The sequence below is a fragment of the Giraffa tippelskirchi genome, chromosome 11, assembly GCF_054371585.1.
Source record: "Giraffa tippelskirchi isolate mGirTip1 chromosome 11, T2T-mGirTip1v1.2.pri, whole genome shotgun sequence".
Classification (NCBI taxonomy): Eukaryota; Metazoa; Chordata; class Mammalia; order Artiodactyla; family Giraffidae; genus Giraffa; species Giraffa tippelskirchi.
Window position 1 is genome coordinate 76,598,995 of NC_137285.1, and position 16,283 is coordinate 76,615,277.

At 54.7% G+C, this 16,283-nt stretch overlaps 2 protein-coding genes across 2 annotated transcripts in view; one reads left to right on the forward strand and one right to left on the reverse strand.

Annotated features, from left to right (window-relative positions):
* The window catches only part of LOC145527545 (uncharacterized), a 124,072-nt gene that overhangs the window by 30,779 nt on the left and 77,010 nt on the right, over positions 1-16,283 (reverse strand). Inside the window, exons 11-16 of the mRNA XM_081545645.1 lie at positions 12,680-12,905; positions 10,185-10,442; positions 9,454-9,565; positions 5,053-5,278; positions 2,558-2,815; positions 1,828-1,939 (exon numbers count right to left, since the gene is read on the reverse strand). The gene's annotated coding sequence lies outside the window, so the exon portion shown is untranslated. The remainder of the gene's footprint in view (positions 1-1,827; positions 1,940-2,557; positions 2,816-5,052; positions 5,279-9,453; positions 9,566-10,184; positions 10,443-12,679; positions 12,906-16,283) is intronic.
* Positions 5,347-9,566, forward strand: LOC145527466 (uncharacterized). Its single transcript, XM_081545528.1, has 3 exons — positions 5,347-5,813; positions 6,213-6,525; positions 6,777-9,566. Exons 1-3 carry the CDS (start codon positions 5,403-5,405, stop codon positions 7,403-7,405), a joined length of 1,353 nt encoding a protein of 450 aa, XP_081401654.1. The 5' UTR covers positions 5,347-5,402; the 3' UTR covers positions 7,406-9,566.

Genomic DNA, 16,283 nt, shown 5'->3' on the forward strand with positions numbered 1-16,283 from the left:
CCCAATCAGTGACTCTCAGCGAAATGACTGAAGGAGTGTTTTTCGGACTCTCCACCTACTGTAAGACTCCATTGGAGAGTTCTCATTTTTATGTCATTTGAACTAGCCTTTGATAGCTGAAAGGACGGTGTACGTCCTTTCAAGATACCATGTGCCAAACGAAGCCCTTTTGGCAACTGCCATCATTATCTCCAGGCAGGCATTGCTGTTTGAAGGGTGACATCTCAGCCAGAAGGCAGAGGCTGAGCTCCTCTTGTTGCACCAGCTCCCAAAAGAAGCCAAGAAAGGGAGCTGGAACAACAAACCACCCCCATGCCCAGGAAAGCGTTCTTCATGACAGAAGGCTAGAAAATGACCCAACATCCTTGTGGCCCAGAACCACTCTAGAAAATCACTGTTCCATAAAAAAGAGAAACACATGGGAAGTTCCAAGGAGAGGCAATGCCCATGGCCAGTGTACTTGAGAGACGGCCTGACCGCTCCGGGGAAGACACGCACCGACGGAACCCCTTGGGAAACAGCAGTGATAGTCCTCACCGTCGTAAGGGTTTCCTCTGGGGACAACCTGCCCTGGGCACCACACGAGGGAGCAGACCGGCTTCTCTTCCTCTGCCCCCACACCATTCACTCATGAAGGCAGCTCAGGTGTTCTCATGCCCTGCCTGCCTGCCTGCCTGGCTCATCCGTGAGCTGTGACCACCTCCAGGCTAGGACTCCACCTTTTCCTCTCTGTGTACCGTGAATCTGCACACAGTGGGCTTTCAGAACCTTAGGAGACTTGAGCCATTCCCGCTCGAGCCAGAACCCTCCCCAGGAAGGAAAACAGCTGTGGAGTCATTTTGGCCCCAGCACTGGTTCCGAAAGCCTGGCGGCTCCTACAGCCTCTACGGTGTGAAGAGGGAGGTCCCTTTTGACAGAGCTTTCCGGCTCTCAGATCTAAGCTGTTGTTTCACTGTCAGCTGTGTCTCTTCCGTTGCAGCCAGGTGGGCCACGCTGCTCCAAAGGAGCTCACAAGCTGAGTTTCAAGGGAGGACAGGGATGGCTACAACGTGCTGCAAACTGAGTGAGGGTCCCCACAATCCTCAGCAAAGGTCTGTGGTGTGCAAGTGGGGAGTAGAGGGCCCCCAAGTTCCAAAGGAAGGGAGGTAGTCGGGAGCTAAAGCCCTTGGCTGCTGTGGTAGCAGCTGCAGATGGCAGCCCGTCCACAGTGCACTTCAAATGAGGTCATATGAGCGGGACTCTGGAAATGGCTCCGAAATCGAGAGAAAGGGGTCAGGGTATGTGGGAATCCGGCGGGGGTGGGGGGTGGATGAAGGAAGGTGTCCCTCCTCTCTCCAGTGCAATTTGGTTTGGTGAGTCTCAAAGCTACCAGATGGCACTTCCCAAGTCAGGCCCCCGCAGGAATCAGGGTGGGCTGCCTGCCTTGGGCCCTGCCACAGGGACAAGCCACACCAGTGGCCTCCCTGAGCTCCAATGGCCGGATCTGGGGGGTTCTGTCTGGGTGCACACCTCCTTGCTGTGGCCAAGTTCCCCCCTTCTCTGAGCACCAGCTTCATCCTCTCGAATGAGGACATCAATTGCTACCTTGGCACGTTACTCTCTTCATCCTGTGAAGACTCATTAGGCTTATCCTACAATTACTAGCTGGCCCGAAGAGATATCTCCTGAATCCAGCTTAAGCTGGAGTCTCCCAGGCTCATCTGGCATGTCTTCCCTGAAATCTGCCAAAACCCACACCCTTGCATTTCCAGGGACTCCCCTTAGCCAGCTGGGCAGAAAACCCAGCATGCTTCAAACAAGCTGACAGACAAGCGGGAGAGGACTCACGGGCAGACGGCTTCCCTCAGGTCTCGGGTGGAGCTCTGGGACCACAGCAGCAACGGGCCATCCCAGCCCCTGGGCTCAGCAGCGCCCTCATTCTCAGGCCGGCGGCTCTGCCCTGAGGGGAGCAGGAACGTCACCAACTGCCGCAGGCGGACCTCAAGCCCCTCCCACTGCTGGAGCCTGACCTCCCCCGGCCCCACCCCTTCCCCTACCCCAGCAGGACGAGAGCTCGTCTTCCCCTGGCTTCCAACGTGAGGCCCGGCCCTGGGCCCCGATTGGGCACTGCCCCAGCCCGGAGCCAATCACAGTGGCCAGGGAGGTGGAACGCACCGATTGGCCAGGGCCAGGTCATGTGACCATACTCCCCAGGAAACTCAAAGATTACCAAGGTTCTCTAAGAAACCAATGAACAAAATTATCCACTAAAGGCAAACCATAATTTTTAATGAGGCCAATGTCACAGAAAAAAAAAATGCTCCACAATAAACTGCTCAAGGAAGCTACTAAATAAACTTTCAGAAAAGTTTAGTAGTTTTTTTTTTTTTTAAATAGGGTGACGGAGAGCTATACCTTTCCCATCTATGTGAATTTAGGTTTAAACTAGATTTCCCTTGGCTATTATATAAGACAAAAAAACCCACATCACCCACTTTCACTCCCCCCCACCCCCAAAATGTGTTTTAATCTATTGAATTTTTGTGTCCTCAGTTGTGTCTGATTCACGGCAACTCACCAACTCTACACAGCCAGGCTCTTCCGTCCATGGAATTCAGGGCAATTTTTTCTGTCCCAGTAAATGCCCACCCTGGGTGATCCAAAGGCAAGGGCTCCGAGGCTCCTGAGAGACTAACTCCTTTCAGCTGAGCACAGAGCTGGCTCCTCACTGGGATGCCTGTGGCCTGGGGCTCCCAGAGGGGAGAGCAGCACTCGCCCCACCGTGTGGTCACTGCTGGAAGTGCAGGCTGCTCCTCACTCCCCCTTGACAGTGTCCCTGAGGGCAGAACAGTGTGAATCGAATCAAGGTGGAAATGCAAACTCCAATGCAACCAACCTTCCCACAAGATCTCCAAAACCACTCAGGAACAGGGAATTGGAAACTGCAGGGGATGACATGAATGGAGATGGAGACTTGACACCTTACACCGAGTTCACTTCCAGTTATCCCTAGACAAACTTTCCATGAAAACTTGTCACAAATCTAGAAGAACAATGAGCAGAAACCGGACACGTGCTTTGAGTCTTCACACACAAAACTAAAAGGCAGTCCACAAAAAAAACCCAGAGAATACAGTGGACTTTGCAAAATCAAAGATATCTACTGTGGGAAAGACCTCATTACAAAAGCAAAAGACAGGTCATACATCGCGAGACGAATGAGTGGAAACACAAAGCTTATCAAGGATGTGTCTCCAAACAGACAAAGAACGCCAACACAACAAGCCTGTGAAAACTAGGGAAAGGTATGAAGGGACACCAGACGGAGGAAGACACACACAGAGTATCCCGGATGATGTCCAGCACTGAGGGCCTGAAGAAACAACAGTCTAGTTGCACCCCCTCAGGCCTGTGTGACCGTGGATGAGGCCTCTGTTTCCCGGTGGCTCTGAGACATGGACAGGGAGGAAGGGGAAGAGAAGTCACTTGCATTTCTAATACTCACAGCAAAGTCTTCCAATGAGAAGGGAATTATCACCCCCACTGACAATGCCATTCACTGAAGTGATATCCACGAGTCCATCTACCCCAGAAGGGAAGGATGGACCTGTTCTCACAAAACGGCGAGAGATGGAAGGAGGAAGATCAAGCCCACACCAATCACTGGAAAGAGAAGCTGTGCTCAGGGCTTGAAAGAATTCCTACTGGGAAAATCATGTCACAGCCCCACATGGCAATCCACAGCTTCCATGCTATTCCTCCCAAAATGCCAATGCATTTTCGCACCGAACAAAGAATTGCAAAAGGGGTACGGAAACAGAAAAGAGCCTACATTGTCAATACAATCCGACGAAAAAGCCCCGATACGGACATCCAAGGTTGTGTGAAAGGAAATTAGACGACCAAACTAGGATCCTCAGGAGAGTATCGGAGAAGGCAATGGCGACCCACTCCAGTACTCTTGCCTGGAAAATGTCCTGGACGGAGGAGCCTGGTAGGCTACAGGCCATGGGGTCTTGCAGAGTCAGACACGACTGAAGTGACTTAGCCGCAGCAGCAGCAGCAGGACAGTATGCTATTGGGAATACAACAACACACACAGATCCAGATCGATGGAATAAAGTTGAGGGTCCAGAAACAAACCCCAGCATCCATGGTCAACTCATCTCTGACACAGACGGGGAGAATATCCAAATGGGAACAAGAAAGCCTCTTCAATCAATGTCCATGGGAAAACCAGACAGCTACATCTGAAGAACGCTATTGGGTTTGATCTCATACCACCTCAATATCGGGGAAAAACCTCACCCTAAAGACTGATGTCATGAGATAGCTAGAAAGAAGCGTAGGTCAAAGGCTCCTTAACATCAGAGTCTCCTTGCCATTTGCTGGGCGGAGGTCGAAATGGGTCTCTTCAAGTAAGGGAAAGAGGTAAACGAAGTACACCACTGGGTTTCCATCCAATGGAACCTATTCACAACAGAGAGGCTAAGCATTCACAAATGCAAAAGATAGGAAACGGAACACGAGAGACTCCTTGCAAGTGGTGTATCTGAGAAGGGGTTCATATGGAAAGAGACGAAGAATGCACAGCACTCAGATTCCAAGAAACACCACCACCACCCTTGACCCTTCCCCCATGACCAACTCTGACCTAAAGCCTTTCTCTCCCTCTAACCTATCCCTAAAACATAACCCTCATCTAATCATATACATGTGCATCCCTAGCATCCATCCATCCATCCACACACGAGAGAGAAAGAGGAAGACACAGACGGAATTGAGAAAGGAAAAGAGAGGGACACAGCCAGAGAGAGACACGGAACCAAAGAGAGGAAAGGAGTCGATGGTCCAGACTTTTCCTCAATCTGTCTCGAAGGTAGAAGCAATGACAGCGCCCTTCCACCCCAGAAGGGGGAAAAGGACGGAAGGTTTGGAGAGGAAAAGACAAGAACGCAGGGAGCCATTAGAAGCTCAGCCACCCGCAGAAGCCGAGCTGGGACCCTTGAACAGAATCTCAATGGAAACAGAGGACCAGAAAGTTGGCTACTCTTTTCTATAAGAGAGGGAGACCTTCGAGTCTTCCTTTCGGTCCTCCAACTTGGATGCGGGGTCTCAAAACAGTCAGGAGGGGGAGTGCCTTTTCCTGGGTTCCACGGCGCATCCAGGCCTCGTTCTGCCCCATTCTGTGCTGTGTCAGCCCTGGATGGAATCTTTCTTTCGGAAGTCTCAGCGCACGAGCTCCACGTGATATCGGCCCCAGGTGGAAAGGCATGGAGCTGCTCGTAGGCCGACAGACCTAGGAAGCAGATGGGAGAATGACCCCCACTCTGCAGATGGAGAGACTGGGGCAACCCTGAGGGGCATATGCTTGTCCAGGGCCACACCACTTATGAGAAGAAGGAGCCTGGTCTGAGAGCAGCATGGTCCTCGGAGCTCAGGCCCTGGCTGAACCCAGGCCTCCCCAGGGCTGTGGGCTGGGCCGTGTGGGTGTCATTGTGCCTGCACATGGCCTAAGGGGGGTGGTCGAGCAGTCAGAAACCCAGAGATTCCCTTGGGAAGTTTTGAGGAAGGGACCTCAGCACGAACCCCAGGAAATGATGTCACCTGCCGGCAACAGAACCCAACAGAACCCGCAATCCGGGTATCCAGGCCTCCAGAGCGGAGAGGAGCCCCCAGCCAGATCACTTGCTGCCAAGATGTTCTGCTGTTTGCCCCTGCCCAGAGGCCGGGGCCTCAGGAGAGCTCACAGGCAGTGTGCGTGGGCACCCTGTCGACGTTGGCTCAGGACACCCCCGAGAGGCCTCTGGCCCTTTGCCCGGAGAAACAGAAAGGTAACACGGGGAGCCCCAGGCCGGGCCAGGCCACCTCTCCCATGCCACCCGGAAACACCGGGTCCTTTGCCTGTGTGTGGGGATGCGGGTTTCTCGGGCTGTGTCTCCCTCAAGGAAGCCCAGGCGGATGTGGGGTCAGAAGCCTGTGGACAAGTTGTGCCCACACCCCAGGGGAGAGCAGGCTGGGCGGGATGGGGAGAGTGTGGGCAGCGCCGACCGGCCAGGCTGACCTCACACCCTCAGATGGGTCTCTTTCCTCCCGGGTGGGGATCTGAGCAGACACACGTCTCTGACCCTTCTGGGAAGAGAAGTTCGAGCAGGCAGAAGCAGCGGCTCCACTGGCCAGGCCCAGCTCGGAAAACTCCCAGCATGGCTGGCTGACGGTCACTGTCGTTGCAGAGCTTCCCACGTGATGAGGCCGAGGACGGGGACACCCCATCCAGCTCCCAGAGGGAGGGGTCGGAGCACCACCCGCCCGCCCGTGAGGCCCAGTGCAGGCTCCAGGTCAGCGTGCCCACGGAGGCATCAGCCCCACCGGGGGAGACGCGGAGGTGGGGAAGGCCTGCTGCCGAGACACCGCCCAGGATACAGCCGGCGGCCCAGTCTGAGGCTTCCACGGAGCTCAGCACACCCGGCTCCGACCCAGAGTCCAGAGAACCCCGGCCTCTGAGGCACCAGGAGGACCTGGAGCCCAGCACGCCACAGCACAGAGGTGAGGACGCTGGGGCTGGTGCACGGGAGTGTGTGGGGAGGGGTGCTGAGCTACACAGGGACGAGTCCTCGAAAGCTGCTGCTGGGCCTGCAGCAAGCGCTGGCCTCACACCCCCCGCCCCCCATCTTGCACACTTCAGTCCCAAAAGACATCTGACGCTGGGTATTCTTTGGGAACCTCTTGGAAGGTTTCTGTCCCGGGGTACGCACATGCCAAGGCTGGCCTGTGGGCAAACTTTGCTTCTCCCCCAGCTCTAGCACTGGCCTCCAACTGGAACCAGGCTCCACTTCCCAGACCTGTCCCCACACAGGTGGTGGCTCCAGGTGCAGGACCCAGGGATCCACCGAGGGCAGATGGAGAAGCGAGACTTGCCCTCGCAGAGACACCAGGCCAGCTGGGTACTGGCCAGCACACCGGGCAGATCGGATCTCCGTGCCTGCAGGACCCCCAGCCCCAGGCACTGATGTCCCACCCCCTCAGCGAGAACCTCCACCTCCACGTGCACCTCTACCTGCTCGGGCTTTGGCAAGAGAACCCGAGGCAGAGGAAGAGTCACCGCCTCGGCAGGGAGAGCCTGCCCTGGCTCCCGTGCAACACCCAGACGCCCACGATGACTCACCCAGCCCTGCAGGGAGAAAGAGCCCCCGCTCTGGACAGAGACCCAGAGCCCTTACCGGAAACACCACGTCCAGGGGAGCGGTCGGCTCTGCAGCCTCCATCCCTGTCTGCTCACCGTGGATGCCGGCAACTCGGTCTGCCCCCAGGGGACATGGAGTTCCTTTCCCCTGAACTGCTTTGCATGTGGTTTGTTTCCACCTTTCTGGTGATGTTTTATTTTTTGTATGGTTTCCTGTATTTTTGTTGGTTAAGTTGGGATTAGTAAACTTTTTCATCATTGTTGCAATCTGGGAACACTGTTGTGTAACTCTGGTGATACTGTGTTACCATCACCACTTTGTAGTTTCAGACCCGTTCCATCTTTATGCCCCACCCCCCAACAAAGCCTGGATTCAAGGCAAGCACGCCCTGTTCATCCCTCCCCCCGATCCTGAACACAATTTCATCTTTTCTTTCTGCATTCCTTCCTATATTCTTGGTGTCCCCAATCAGTGACTCTCAGCGAAATGACTGAAGGAGTGTTTTTCGGACTCTCCACCTACTGTAAGACTCCATTGGAGAGTTCTCATTTTTATGTCATTTGAACTAGCCTTTGATAGCTGAAAGGACGGTGTACGTCCTTTCAAGATACCATGTGCCAAACGAAGCCCTTTTGGCAACTGCCATCATTATCTCCAGGCAGGCATTGCTGTTTGAAGGGTGACATCTCAGCCAGAAGGCAGAGGCTGAGCTCCTCTTGTTGCACCAGCTCCCAAAAGAAGCCAAGAAAGGGAGCTGGAACAACAAACCACCCCCATGCCCAGGAAAGCGTTCTTCATGACAGAAGGCTAGAAAATGACCCAACATCCTTGTGGCCCAGAACCACTCTAGAAAATCACTGTTCCATAAAAAAGAGAAACACATGGGAAGTTCCAAGGAGAGGCAATGCCCATGGCCAGTGTACTTGAGAGACGGCCTGACCGCTCCGGGGAAGACACGCACCGACGGAACCCCTTGGGAAACAGCAGTGATAGTCCTCACCGTCGTAAGGGTTTCCTCTGGGGACAACCTGCCCTGGGCACCACACGAGGGAGCAGACCGGCTTCTCTTCCTCTGCCCCCACACCATTCACTCATGAAGGCAGCTCAGGTGTTCTCATGCCCTGCCTGCCTGCCTGCCTGGCTCATCCGTGAGCTGTGACCACCTCCAGGCTAGGACTCCACCTTTTCCTCTCTGTGTACCGTGAATCTGCACACAGTGGGCTTTCAGAACCTTAGGAGACTTGAGCCATTCCCGCTCGAGCCAGAACCCTCCCCAGGAAGGAAAACAGCTGTGGAGTCATTTTGGCCCCAGCACTGGTTCCGAAAGCCTGGCGGCTCCTACAGCCTCTACGGTGTGAAGAGGGAGGTCCCTTTTGACAGAGCTTTCCGGCTCTCAGATCTAAGCTGTTGTTTCACTGTCAGCTGTGTCTCTTCCGTTGCAGCCAGGTGGGCCACGCTGCTCCAAAGGAGCTCACAAGCTGAGTTTCAAGGGAGGACAGGGATGGCTACAACGTGCTGCAAACTGAGTGAGGGTCCCCACAATCCTCAGCAAAGGTCTGTGGTGTGCAAGTGGGGAGTAGAGGGCCCCCAAGTTCCAAAGGAAGGGAGGTAGTCGGGAGCTAAAGCCCTTGGCTGCTGTGGTAGCAGCTGCAGATGGCAGCCCGTCCACAGTGCACTTCAAATGAGGTCATATGAGCGGGACTCTGGAAATGGCTCCGAAATCGAGAGAAAGGGGTCAGGGTATGTGGGAATCCGGCGGGGGTGGGGGGTGGATGAAGGAAGGTGTCCCTCCTCTCTCCAGTGCAATTTGGTTTGGTGAGTCTCAAAGCTACCAGATGGCACTTCCCAAGTCAGGCCCCCGCAGGAATCAGGGTGGGCTGCCTGCCTCGGGCCCTGCCACAGGGACAAGCCACACCAGTGGCCTCCCTGAGCTCCAATGGCCGGATCTGGGGGGTTCTGTCTGGGTGCACACCTCCTTGCTGTGGCCAAGTTCCCCCCTTCTCTGAGCACCAGCTTCATCCTCTCGAATGAGGACATCAATTGCTACCTTGGCACGTTACTCTCTTCATCCTGTGAAGACTCATTAGGCTTATCCTACAATTACTAGCTGGCCCGAAGAGATATCTCCTGAATCCAGCTTAAGCTGGAGTCTCCCAGGCTCATCTGGCATGTCTTCCCTGAAGTCTGCCAAAACCCACACCCTTGCATTTCCAGGGACTCCCCTTAGCCAGCTGGGCAGAAAACCCAGCATGCTTCAAACAAGCTGACAGACAAGCGGGAGAGGACTCACGGGCAGACGGCTTCCCTCAGGTCTCGGGTGGAGCTCTGGGACCACAGCAGCAACGGGCCATCCCAGCCCCTGGGCTCAGCAGCGCCCTCATTCTCAGGCCGGCGGCTCTGCCCTGAGGGGAGCAGGAACGTCACCAACTGCCGCAGGCGGACCTCAAGCCCCTCCCACTGCTGGAGCCTGACCTCCCCCGGCCCCACCCCTTCCCCTACCCCAGCAGGACGAGAGCTCGTCTTCCCCTGGCTTCCAACGTGAGGCCCGGCCCTGGGCCCCGATTGGGCACTGCCCCAGCCCGGAGCCAATCACAGTGGCCAGGGAGGTGGAACGCACCGATTGGCCAGGGCCAGGTCATGTGACCATACTCCCCAGGAAACTCAAAGATTACCAAGGTTCTCTAAGAAACCAATGAACAAAATTATCCACTAAAGGCAAACCATAATTTTTAATGAGGCCAATGTCACAGAAAAAAAAAATGCTCCACAATAAACTGCTCAAGGAAGCTACTAAATAAACTTTCAGAAAAGTTTAGTAGTTTTTTTTTTTTTTTAAATAGGGTGACGGAGAGCTATACCTTTCCCATCTATGTGAATTTAGGTTTAAACTAGATTTCCCTTGGCTATTATATAAGACAAAAAAACCCACATCACCCACTTTCACTCCCCCCCACCCCCAAAATGTGTTTTAATCTATTGAATTTTTGTGTCCTCAGTTGTGTCTGATTCACGGCAACTCACCAACTCTACACAGCCAGGCTCTTCCGTCCATGGAATTCAGGGCAATTTTTTCTGTCCCAGTAAATGCCCACCCTGGGTGATCCAAAGGCAAGGGCTCCGAGGCTCCTGAGAGACTAACTCCTTTCAGCTGAGCACAGAGCTGGCTCCTCACTGGGATGCCTGTGGCCTGGGGCTCCCAGAGGGGAGAGCAGCACTCGCCCCACCGTGTGGTCACTGCTGGAAGTGCAGGCTGCTCCTCACTCCCCCTTGACAGTGTCCCTGAGGGCAGAACAGTGTGAATCGAATCAAGGTGGAAATGCAAACTCCAATGCAACCAACCTTCCCACAAGATCTCCAAAACCACTCAGGAACAGGGAATTGGAAACTGCAGGGGATGACATGAATGGAGATGGAGACTTGACACCTTACACCGAGTTCACTTCCAGTTATCCCTAGACAAACTTTCCATGAAAACTTGTCACAAATCTAGAAGAACAATGAGCAGAAACCGGACACGTGCTTTGAGTCTTCACACACAAAACTAAAAGGCAGTCCACAAAAAAAACCCAGAGAATACAGTGGACTTTGCAAAATCAAAGATATCTACTGTGGGAAAGACCTCATTACAAAAGCAAAAGACAGGTCATACATCGCGAGACGAATGAGTGGAAACACAAAGCTTATCAAGGATGTGTCTCCAAACAGACAAAGAACGCCAACACAACAAGCCTGTGAAAACTAGGGAAAGGTATGAAGGGACACCAGACGGAGGAAGACACACACAGAGTATCCCGGATGATGTCCAGCACTGAGGGCCTGAAGAAACAACAGTCTAGTTGCACCCCCTCAGGCCTGTGTGACCGTGGATGAGGCCTCTGTTTCCCGGTGGCTCTGAGACATGGACAGGGAGGAAGGGGAAGAGAAGTCACTTGCATTTCTAATACTCACAGCAAAGTCTTCCAATGAGAAGGGAATTATCACCCCCACTGACAATGCCATTCACTGAAGTGATATCCACGAGTCCATCTACCCCAGAAGGGAAGGATGGACCTGTTCTCACAAAACGGCGAGAGATGGAAGGAGGAAGATCAAGCCCACACCAATCACTGGAAAGAGAAGCTGTGCTCAGGGCTTGAAAGAATTCCTACTGGGAAAATCATGTCACAGCCCCACATGGCAATCCACAGCTTCCATGCTATTCCTCCCAAAATGCCAATGCATTTTCGCACCGAACAAAGAATTGCAAAAGGGGTACGGAAACAGAAAAGAGCCTACATTGTCAATACAATCCGACGAAAAAGCCCCGATACGGACATCCAAGGTTGTGTGAAAGGAAATTAGACGACCAAACTAGGATCCTCAGGAGAGTATCGGAGAAGGCAATGGCGACCCACTCCAGTACTCTTGCCTGGAAAATGTCCTGGACGGAGGAGCCTGGTAGGCTACAGGCCATGGGGTCTTGCAGAGTCAGACACGACTGAAGTGACTTAGCCGCAGCAGCAGCAGCAGGACAGTATGCTATTGGGAATACAACAACACACACAGATCCAGATCGATGGAATAAAGTTGAGGGTCCAGAAACAAACCCCAGCATCCATGGTCAACTCATCTCTGACACAGACGGTGAGAATATCCAAATGGGAACAAGAAAGCCTCTTCAATCAATGTCCATGGGAAAACCAGACAGCTACATCTGAAGAACGCTATTGGGTTTGATCTCATACCACCTCAATATCGGGGAAAAACCTCACCCTAAAGACTGATGTCATGAGATAGCTAGAAAGAAGCGTAGGTCAAAGGCTCCTTAACATCAGAGTCTCCTTGCCATTTGCTGGGCGGAGGTCGAAATGGGTCTCTTCAAGTAAGGGAAAGAGGTAAACGAAGTACACCACTGGGTTTCCATCCAATGGAACCTATTCACAACAGAGAGGCTAAGCATTCACAAATGCAAAAGATAGGAAACGGAACACGAGAGACTCCTTGCAAGTGGTGTATCTGAGAAGGGGTTCATATGGAAAGAGACGAAGAATGCACAGCACTCAGATTCCAAGAAACACCACCACCACCCTTGACCCTTCCCCCATGACCAACTCTGACCTAAAGCCTTTCTCTCCCTCTAACCTATCCCTAAAACATAACCCTCATCTAATCATATACATGTGCATCCCTAGCATCCATCCATCCATCCACACACGAGAGAGAAAGAGGAAGACACAGACGGAATTGAGAAAGGAAAAGAGAGGGACACAGCCAGAGAGAGACACGGAACCAAAGAGAGGAAAGGAGTCGATGGTCCAGACTATTCCTCAATCTGTCTCGAAGGTAGAAGCAATGACAGCGCCCTTCCACCCCAGAAGGGGGAAAAGGACGGAAGGTTTGGAGAGGAAAAGACAAGAACGCAGGGAGCCATTAGAAGCTCAGCCACCCGCAGAAGCCGAGCTGGGACCCTTGAACAGAATCTCAATGGAAACAGAGGACCAGAAAGTTGGCTACTCTTTTCTATAAGAGAGGGAGACCTTCGAGTCTTCCTTTCGGTCCTCCAACTTGGATGCGGGGTCTCAAAACAGTCAGGAGGGGGAGTGCCTTTTCCTGGGTTCCACGGCGCATCCAGGCCTCGTTCTGCCCCATTCTGTGCTGTGTCAGCCCTGGATGGAATCTTTCTTTCTGAAGTCTCAGCGCACGAGCTCCACGTGATATCGGCCCCAGGTGGAAAGGCATGGAGCTGCTCGTAGGCCGACAGACCTAGGAAGCAGATGGGAGAATGACCCCCACTCTGCAGATGGAGAGACTGGGGCAACCCTGAGGGGCATATGCTTGTCCAGGGCCACACCACTTATGAGAAGAAGGAGCCTGGTCTGAGAGCAGCATGGTCCTCGGAGCTCAGGCCCTGGCTGAACCCAGGCCTCCCCAGGGCTGTGGGCTGGGCCGTGTGGGTGTCATTGTGCCTGCACATGGCCTAAGGGGGGTGGTCGAGCAGTCAGAAACCCAGAGATTCCCTTGGGAAGTTTTGAGGAAGGGACCTCAGCACGAACCCCAGGAAATGATGTCACCTGCCGGCAACAGAACCCAACAGAACCCGCAATCCGGGTATCCAGGCCTCCAGAGCGGAGAGGAGCCCCCAGCCAGATCACTTGCTGCCAAGATGTTCTGCTGTTTGCCCCTGCCCAGAGGCCGGGGCCTCAGGAGAGCTCACAGGCAGTGTGCGTGGGCACCCTGTCGACGTTGGCTCAGGACACCCCCGAGAGGCCTCTGGCCCTTTGCCCGGAGAAACAGAAAGGTAACACGGGGAGCCCCAGGCCGGGCCAGGCCACCTCTCCCATGCCACCCGGAAACACCGGGTCCTTTGCCTGTGTGTGGGGATGCGGGTTTCTCGGGCTGTGTCTCCCTCAAGGAAGCCCAGGCGGATGTGGGGTCAGAAGCCTGTGGACAAGTTGTGCCCACACCCCAGGGGAGAGCAGGCTGGGCGGGATGGGGAGAGTGTGGGCAGCGCCGACCGGCCAGGCTGACCTCACACCCTCAGATGGGTCTCTTTCCTCCCGGGTGGGGATCTGAGCAGACACACGTCTCTGACCCTTCTGGGAAGAGAAGTTCGAGCAGGCAGAAGCAGCGGCTCCACTGGCCAGGCCCAGCTCGGAAAACTCCCAGCATGGCTGGCTGACGGTCACTGTCGTTGCAGAGCTTCCCACGTGATGAGGCCGAGGATGGGGACACCCCATCCAGCTCCCAGAGGGAGGGGTCGGAGCACCACCCGCCCGCCCGTGAGGCCCAGTGCAGGCTCCAGGTCAGCGTGCCCACGGAGGCATCAGCCCCACCGGGGGAGACGCGGAGGTGGGGAAGGCCTGCTGCCGAGACACCGCCCAGGATACAGCCGGCGGCCCAATCTGAGGCTTCCACGGAGCTCAGCACACCCGGCTCCGACCCAGAGTCCAGAGAACCCCGGCCTCTGAGGCACCAGGAGGACCTGGAGCCCAGCACGCCACAGCACAGAGGTGAGGACGCTGGGGCTGGTGCACGGGAGTGTGTGGGGAGGGGTGCTGAGCTACACAGGGACGAGTCCTCGAAAGCTGCTGCTGGGCCTGCAGCAAGCGCTGGCCTCACACCCCCCGCCCCCCATCTTGCACACTTCAGTCCCAAAAGACATCTGACGCTGGGTATTCTTTGGGAACCTCTTGGAAGGTTTCTGTCCCGGGGTACGCACATGCCAAGGCTGGCCTGTGGGCAAACTTTGCTTCTCCCCCAGCTCTAGCACTGGCCTCCAACTGGAACCAGGCTCCACTTCCCAGACCTGTCCCCACACAGGTGGTGGCTCCAGGTGCAGGACCCAGGGATCCACCGAGGGCAGATGGAGAAGCGAGACTTGCCCTCGCAGAGACACCAGGCCAGCTGGGTACTGGCCAGCACACCGGGCAGATCGGATCTCCGTGCCTGCAGGACCCCCAGCCCCAGGCACTGATGTCCCACCCCCTCAGCGAGAACCTCCACCTCCACGTGCACCTCTACCTGCTCGGGCTTTGGCAAGAGAACCCGAGGCAGAGGAAGAGTCACCGCCTCGGCAGGGAGAGCCTGCCCTGGCTCCCGCGCAACACCCAGACGCCCACGATGACTCACCCAGCCCTGCAGGGAGAAAGAGCCCCCGCTCTGGACAGAGACCCAGAGCCCTTACCGGAAACACCACGTCCAGGGGAGCGGTCGGCTCTGCAGCCTCCATCCCTGTCTGCTCACCGTGGATGCCGGCAACTCGGTCTGCCCCCAGGGGACATGGAGTTCCTTTCCCCTGAACTGCTTTGCATGTGGTTTGTTTCCACCTTTCTGGTGATGTTTTATTTTTTGTATGGTTTCCTGTATTTTTGTTGGTTAAGTTGGGATTAGTAAACTTTTTCATCATTGTTGCAATCTGGGAACACTGTTGTGTAACTCTGGTGATACTGTGTTACCATCACCACTTTGTAGTTTCAGACCCGTTCCATCTTTATGCCCCACCCCCCAACAAAGCCTGGATTCAAGGCAAGCACGCCCTGTTCATCCCTCCCCCCGATCCTGAACACAATTTCATCTTTTCTTTCTGCATTCCTTCCTATATTCTTGGTGTCCCCAATCAGTGACTCTCAGCGAAATGACTGAAGGAGTGTTTTTCGGACTCTCCACCTACTGTAAGACTCCATTGGAGAGTTCTCATTTTTATGTCATTTGAACTAGCCTTTGATAGCTGAAAGGACGGTGTACGTCCTTTCAAGATACCATGTGCCAAACGAAGCCCTTTTGGCAACTGCCATCATTATCTCCAGGCAGGCATTGCTGTTTGAAGGGTGACATCTCAGCCAGAAGGCAGAGGCTGAGCTCCTCTTGTTGCACCAGCTCCCAAAAGAAGCCAAGAAAGGGAGCTGGAACAACAAACCACCCCCATGCCCAGGAAAGCGTTCTTCATGACAGAAGGCTAGAAAATGACCCAACATCCTTGTGGCCCAGAACCACTCTAGAAAATCACTGTTCCATAAAAAAGAGAAACACATGGGAAGTTCCAAGGAGAGGCAATGCCCATGGCCAGTGTACTTGAGAGACGGCCTGACCGCTCCGGGGAAGACACGCACCGACGGAACCCCTTGGGAAACAGCAGTGATAGTCCTCACCGTCGTAAGGGTTTCCTCTGGGGACAACCTGCCCTGGGCACCACACGAGGGAGCAGACCGGCTTCTCTTCCTCTGCCCCCACACCATTCACTCATGAAGGCAGCTCAGGTGTTCTCATGCCCTGCCTGCCTGCCTGCCTGGCTCATCCGTGAGCTGTGACCACCTCCAGGCTAGGACTCCACCTTTTCCTCTCTGTGTACCGTGAATCTGCACACAGTGGGCTTTCAGAACCTTAGGAGACTTGAGCCATTCCCGCTCGAGCCAGAACCCTCCCCAGGAAGGAAAACAGCTGTGGAGTCATTTTGGCCCCAGCACTGGTTCCGAAAGCCTGGCGGCTCCTACAGCCTCTACGGTGTGAAGAGGGAGGTCCCTTTTGACAGAGCTTTCCGGCTCTCAGATCTAAGCTGTTGTTTCACTGTCAGCTGTGTCTCTTCCGTTGCAGCCAGGTGGGCCACGCTGCTCCAAAGGAGCTCACAAGCTGAGTTTCAAGGGA

Coding starts and splice junctions, on each gene's coding strand:
- LOC145527466 (XM_081545528.1), top strand. CDS start 5,403: ATGGTCCTCGGAGCTCAGGCCCTGGCTGAACCCAGGCCTCCCCAGGGC. Junction 5,814..6,212: donor TTGCCCGGAGAAACAGAAAG/GTAACACGGGGA, acceptor CTGTCGTTGCAG/AGCTTCCCACGTGATGAGGC. Junction 6,526..6,776: donor CAGCACGCCACAGCACAGAG/GTGAGGACGCTG, acceptor CTTCTCCCCCAG/CTCTAGCACTGGCCTCCAAC.